Source organism: Malus domestica, chromosome 11 (genome assembly GCF_042453785.1).
Source record: "Malus domestica chromosome 11, GDT2T_hap1".
NCBI lineage: Eukaryota > Viridiplantae > Streptophyta > Magnoliopsida > Rosales > Rosaceae > Malus > Malus domestica.
The window spans coordinates 39,999,089-40,006,217 of NC_091671.1; the positions used below are offsets into that span (position 1 = coordinate 39,999,089).

Genomic DNA, 7,129 nt, shown 5'->3' on the forward strand with positions numbered 1-7,129 from the left:
CCACCACGTTATATTTTCTTTTTAAATCCTCCATTACTAAGTCCATCCATGTCTTTAGGTGTATATAAATAATATAAAGTATAAATATACATGTTCTCAATCAATAATATAACACATGGATTAATAATATTATTTGAACAATCACCGGGATTCTAGTACAGTAAAAAATATATTGCACTAGAAAAAGAACATGTAAGAGGGTAGACCATAAAAAGAAGGAAGAAAAACTTGTAGACAAAATTCATAGCATGAACAACCAATTGCTACTTTACGAAACAAACGTGTCATAATACATTAGCAATGGAGCATTGCATATAAGCGTATGTATATATTACAATTGCAGTCTACCTCGTGGCCGGAAGAGCTCTCGGTCACCTGATAACATTTTTAATTTGTAAGAACTCAAACCTAATTCCAGAATTCTTGATTTATTTATTTATTTGATGTAGCTAGCTAGCTAGCTAGTAATTAATCACCTTAAATAGCTTGTCTCAAGCATGTACTAAAATTTGTATCCACTTTCTTTTGCTCTAAAGTTCATAAGTCATGCCCACTTTCAACAGCCGATTGTGAGGAATATCAAACACTTTGTCACTCTGCCTCAAATTTCTCTTCAAGAAATTGTAAGCGTAATCGATCACAATTCTTTTCGCTATGCCAGCTCCTTTGGCAGCCGTCACTTCATTTTCCCCAATCAAATGAACAACTCCCCGCCTCCATGCTTTGTCTATTGCCTCAATCTCTCCGTCCAACAAATCTTGTTGCTTATCATGATCATCAACTTGCTGCTTCAAATCCTCCTTTCCTTTCTCTCCACCGTTAGCCAAAGTACTGTCTTCGAATTCTTCCTCGATCTCCAACTTGGTATCCCCATTAACGCTACTGTGCATAATATTTGTTTGAGATATCCAAAAATTATCCTTTATGAACTCTTTCAACTTCTCCACCAACAATCCTTCGAAGGGTTCGTTCTCATTGCGAACATCGGTGTACCCATATCTAGCAACGCATCGGAACACATTCAGATCCTTAGGCTCTACTTGCCGAAAAAGAAAGCGCTCTTCCAATGGAACCTTGCTTATAGGCAACGATTTGATTGAGACAAAAACAAGGACGGAGTGCAATGCAGGCACATTAGCAGCGTAATGATTGAAGATTGGCGGAATGCCTTGAACAAGTTCCGAATAGAACATGGCGAGGCCAGGCATACGAGAAAAGTTTGCATCAACAGCAATTTCCTTGAGTTGTTCGGGAGAAATTTTGTGTTCAAGCTCGTAATAGTACTTTCTTCGATGCACATCATTCCACACAAACATTATAAACATCAACAATGTAGCAAACGCGAGGGGAAGATATCCGCCCTGGTCAAATTTGTAGAGCACTGAACTTAGATACAGAAGCTCTACACTTCCAATAACAAGAACATATGAGATGACGAGGAATATGTTGGTCTTCCATATCATGATCATGATTAGCACTAGGAAGGATGATGTAAGCGTCGTTACAAACACCACTGCTACACCTGTACATATATATACGTATGACAATTAGACAAAGTCATTCATTATTAGTTTAATATGCACATAAATATTTTCCTGTCAGACTGAATGTGGATCATACATTAATTCGACTATTTTTTAATGTGAGATGGTGACTCAGATTTTGGCAACATAAGCATTTGTTTGATGATATAATTAAGTTTGTAAAGAGAACATTACCATATGCATTTCCGATCTTTGCAGTGCTTCGAAACCCTAAAGTGACTCCAACACAAGCTAACATGAGAAGGTAGTTCACTTCCGGAATATAAACTTGTCCGGCATACTTGGTTGATGTGTGCACGATTTTCACACGAGGGAAACACCCTAATGATAGTGATTGTTGGATTATAGAGAAAGTCCCTGAAATCATAGCTTGACTAGCTATGATCGCTGCCATTACAGCGACTACAAACATAGGCCAATACAAAGGCTCTGCATGCATTCAGCACAATTAGTACACAATTAAAAAATTATGCAACCACCTAAGTTAGTTATTATATATGGTTGTTAATATTGAGGAATACATATTTGATACTTAGCTCGTAAAAGGTTAAACTGATAATTTCATAGGGTTTTGATTGACAATGAGTGTTTTATTAATTAGTAAAGATATATACTTACTTGGTATGGACTTGAAGAAGGTATCTGCAACAAGAAGATGGTGCTTGCGAAGAAAAGAGGCTTGTCCAGTGTATGCCAATATGATAGCTGGATAAGTAACCGTGCACATACTTATTTGAATGGATTGTACTGTGAAGTGTCCCACGTCAGCAAATAAAGCTTCAGTTCCTGCGATTGAAGATTGAGACATTAAATAGTTCCGATTATGAAATTTGTATGGTAAAAATATATTATGTATTATCTATTTTTGAAAGAAATTAACATTTAACTAATAAATAGTTCAGGGGTGTAAATAGGAATTCTATAGAATTTTAAAAGAATTATAAATTCATGGAGTTTTAATGGGCTTATGCAGATTACATGTGAATTCTCTTAAAATCTAACAGGTGAGAGACTGGATTTGTTAAAAGTATAAAATACATTATGAAAACCCTCTAAGCCCATCAAAATACCTTTTGAAAATTCTTTAAAATCAAATCATGATACTTCTATAAATTCTTTCAAAATCTTGATTACACAAGGATTTAATCTATGAAGTATGAACTTGTAGAACCTCTTTAAAAATGCTAATTGAATAACGTTGAATTTTTATAAATTCATTTAAAATCTTGAATGAATACCATAGAATTTTTAAACTCTTTCCAAATCCTTTATATTGTCTTATTTAGAAATTAAATTTTTATGTTACTTTGCATGAAATTAATTGTAAACCTGTTATGGCTAAGACAATGCCACCAAGAGAAATCCAAGCGTCTTTTTTGTTCCTCCTGAAGTAATCTACTATGTATTGTGGATTTAGAGCCTTGACCACCGTCGGATCAAACTCGATGAAGTTGTAGACGCCAATTCCACCAATCATGGTAAACCAAATGCAAAGAATTGGTGCAAAAATGTAGCCTACTTTATCAGTTCCAAATCTTTGAACCATGAATAGGGCAATCAAGATGACTACTGATATCAAAACAACCCGACCTGTGCACACAGATTAAATTAAAACTATTTAACCAAAAACATTTAAATTTAAATTACTCAAATTATCTTTTCACTATCTATTTTATAGAATGAGGATCCTCTCCAGATCGTCTTTGTGAGGATCCAAGGATCCTTTAATTTTATCAGTTCATCATATATCGTGCGGTCAATCTTCGTTAAGTACTGTTTGTGTTCAATTTTAAATAACAAAATTTAAAATGATTTCTAGCTATATAATGTACAATGAACAAACATAATTAAAAGATCTGAGAATCCGAAGAGGATCCTCGTTCCGTTTTATATACCACACACAAATAATATTTGTATCAATACCTTGTGTCATTGCAGATGTGGCTTCTTTGATTCCTCCCACAGCCGACAGAACTGCCATCAAATTGGAACAAAAACAATTTTAATATTCAAGTCAAAAGATATTAAGCACATAATCATGTGAGAGTTGGAGACGCAACTTTGATTTTGTCTTATATTGCAAAATTACTCAACTTTTTCGACTTCATTTATGGGAAATTTTCTAGGTTCTGCTTTTTATTTTAACTTATGCTTCTGAATAAGATAACATGGACTCCATACGGAGAGGAACCACTTTTATTTTAGAGTTTGGTTCTGCCGGTTTTGCCCTAAATTTTATTTTTATTTATTATTTCATGATTTTCCTTTTTTTTATTTGAGCTATAACTCAAGTAATAATACTCTATGTAGATCCTTTATTAATACAATTATAGACAAATAAATTAGATGTGTAGCAAGAGTTTTGTACAAGCGCCCATTTACTACCTTTTGCAAAAGGCCCCTAAAATCTGAGAGTCGGCCATGTACTTGTCCAGCTAGTAAGTTACACTAACAAACATCCAAGTTTAGAGATTATTGTTTAACTTTAGAGACAGTTTCAGAATTGATATTGTTTATGACTGAATCATTTGTTTAATAAGTTTTATATTAAAAGTCTCAATATCCCATTCCCTTTAGTGTATATTATATCGTTTGTTTTAAAAAAAATCTCAATATAATAAGTAGTGAAACTATTTGATATAGAAAGAATTTAACTTCATTAGATTTTCGAACCGAAACATAGTTAAAAAATTCTATATAATCAGAAATATATTCACCTTTCATCACGCCACCATGTCAAATAAGGAGATATATAGATAGATACTTTTTTTTCTTCTTAATTAAAGATTTGACAAACCTGACATGCAAGGAGTGAGGACACCATCACCAATGACCATGGAAGTACCAAGCATGGTGGCGAATAGTAGAAATAATTTGGCAAATGGGCTGTTCTCCAATGAAGATTTAAGCCTAGATGCCCTCTTTACACTTTTGGTAGGCAACTCAAGCTGAAATTTTGAAACATCACGATCCTCTGCTTGTTGACTCGGAGTCAAACCAACCTTGGCATATCGACACAGCAAAGAGTATAGTGCGAACGTCCCTCCTGCAAAAAAAATAAATAATAACATTATGTACGTGAAGTGTTATATTTGCTATGGTGAACAATTTCTTTCTTCTGAATTGTAAGTTCGCAGAATTAAGAAAGACAGTTAAGGGCATGTTTACTCTATTTACCAATATGAGTACATTGACTCTAGTGAAGCGTATTGTTAGTATAATTTAATTATGGGTTAAAATCAACTAAAATATGATTAAAAAAACAAATAAAGTTTTCATGAATAAGAGAGGATTCAAACTTTAATGAAAAAATAATACGCTCCCTCTATGCAATTTGACCAAACTTGTATTTGCCTACGAGTTTTCCCCTGTAAGGATCTTCTTTTAGATATTTAAAAGTATACTATATATATATTTTTTAATAAAAAAGACTATGATTGAATTGGCAATTTAGAAAAACCTATCATTATGCGTATTAAAAATTAATAATTTTGTTAGACTCCACCAGACAAGTTCCTCCCAGGTTCGTACCTCAAACTTGTATTAAATTCAAACTTGGTATCTTTTTTTTTCTGTTGGTCTTTTTACGTGTCAGAAAATGACACAGCGAAACATCAAAGGTTGGGGCTTTTGGTCGGATTAAAATGACATAATTAGGACTTTTGAAGTGGAAGAAAAACTGCAATTAACAATAGATTAATGGGGACTCAAATATATATAAGGGAATTCTTCTTTCATTTTGACAGTTTAATTATAAGAAGCAATAAAAAATTTCAAACTAACAACGTATGAGTCTAAAGTATATGCTGATGGAGAAATTTTGCAATTTGTCTAGAACACGTGATGGTGCACCACATGTCATTATATAAGTGGAGATAAATTTTATTTTTTAAGTGTCATTTTACTTGTATGATGACATGTGGTGTACCACTCAGTGTTCCAATAACATTGAAAAATCTCTCAAGCTGATGAGACACCGAAAGCTAAAGGATGCTTTTTATATTTATTTATTTTCTATGAAAAGTTGAGAACATAATTAAATACGAAGGATTTAATATGTGATAATATTTTGTTTGTAATTATACAGATCTAGGAGATCTATGGAATCTTACCATCGCCGTTATCGTTGGCCCGTAAGACGATTAAAACGTACTTAATCAGAGGGATTAAGGTGAGTGTGTAAAAGATCAAAGAAAGAACACCCAAAATGTCATCGCTATGGTTGATGCCTTTGGTGAAGGTGCTCGCATACACATAGAGAGGTGATGTACCAATGTCCCCATAAACTATGCCAATGCTCTGAAATGCCAAGTGCATTATCACCGACCAGTCCGCACCCTAAAAAAAATTCCAAAAGAAAATAAATTTAGAATAAGTTCAACAACAACAACAATCAAACTTTATCTCATTAAGTAGATTGGCTCTATGAATTCTATAACGTCACTGCGCTCGATTTTACGCCAAGTCTTCCATCAGTTTCAAGTACTTCATATCTTTTTTTAAAGTCTCTTTCAAAATCTTTCTATCCCTTCAACTACCGTTTTTGCCATAAACTTTCGCCTCATAGTCACATCTTCTAGTCAGAGCATTTATAGGTCTTCAGTTCACGTGTCCAAACCATTTCAACCAATTTTCTCTCATTTTATTTTCAATTACGGCTACTCTTACTTTACCTCAAATATCCTCGTTCTTAATCTTATCTTTTCTTTTCTCATCTCTGCTACACTCATTTTTTGCACGTGTTGATTTTTGATCTTCCAACAATCTGTGCCATAAAGCATTGTTGGGCTTATTGTTGTCCAATAAAATTTTTCCTTGAACTTTAGTGGCATATGACATCGCACACAACACTCAAAGCACTCTTCCACTTTATCCTCCCGCTTGTATTCTATAATTGAGGTTTCTATCCAATTTTGAATAAAATCATGTTTTCTTTTTATCTTAGAAAATTATTCTGCTGTAAAAAAAAGCTATTTTGTCTTCTTTCTTAACTATTCAACAACTACTGTAAAAAAAAAAAAAAAAAAACTATTCAGCAACCGTTGGTCTTTTTTCTTTTTTTTTTTTTGTTGAAAACAACTTGAGAATTAAATTCGAAACCTCTTCAAATGAAAGGGAGGAGATTAGATGCCGCTATATCAAATGACCTAAAAAAAATATTTAATACACCAAATATGTATATATCAATAAAATCTAATTGAAATAGTACTATACTATTAAAGAACAAAAGAAAATTGGAGATCGATGGACCTTGGAGGCATGGCCATGGGGAGCTGTGAAACGGCGTGACTCGAGGTCCAAGGAGTCGTTTCTTCGCAACTTTTGCCATGAAAGTTTCTTCGCTTTGAGTTGATCCTTATGATGCTCATGATGATCCGAAACTTCCTGATGATCTTGGCTTCCCTCATCTGTAGGGTTTTCCACTACTACCTCTTCATCAGACATTTCTATTAAACCTAGGTAGCCACTTCTCACACACTAAAATTAATTTCTAGAGAGAGAGAAAACTGCTGGTAGGTCTTCCTCTTTGAGAGCAAAAGCAAGCTAGCTAGCTAGGTGTTTGGGAGAGAGTTAGAAATCTGGGG

The 7,129-nt window shown here is 33.7% G+C and overlaps 1 protein-coding gene across 2 annotated transcripts; it reads right to left on the minus strand.

The window, feature by feature from the left end:
- Positions 1-244: 244 nt before the first annotated feature.
- LOC103430201 (potassium transporter 5-like) lies at positions 245-7,129 on the minus strand. Of its 2 annotated transcripts, XM_070808643.1 has the most exons (8): positions 6,795-7,129; positions 5,657-5,882; positions 4,342-4,590; positions 3,468-3,518; positions 2,874-3,134; positions 2,163-2,330; positions 1,719-1,973; positions 245-1,522 (listed from the first exon to the last, which is right to left on the minus strand). In XM_070808643.1, exons 1-8 carry the CDS (start codon positions 6,987-6,989, stop codon positions 531-533), a joined length of 2,397 nt encoding a protein of 798 aa, XP_070664744.1. In that variant the 5' UTR covers positions 6,990-7,129; the 3' UTR covers positions 245-530. The 2 variants fall into 2 exon arrangements, with proteins under 2 accessions (XP_070664744.1, XP_070664745.1); XM_070808644.1 differs by lacking the exon at positions 2,874-3,134 and having other exon boundaries at positions 6,795-7,123.

Bases quoted from the DNA above. Each gene is read 5' to 3' on its own strand.
- LOC103430201 (XM_070808643.1), bottom strand. From the start codon at position 6,989: ATGTCTGATGAAGAGGTAGTAGTGGAAAACCCTACAGATGAGGGAAGC. The intron at 3,519-4,341 runs GTTTGTCAAATC...ATTTGATGGCAG, and splicing joins CCTCACTCCTTGCATGTCAG to TTCTGTCGGCTGTGGGAGGA. The intron at 1,523-1,718 runs GTAATGTTCTCT...ATATATGTACAG, and splicing joins AAAGATCGGAAATGCATATG to GTGTAGCAGTGGTGTTTGTA.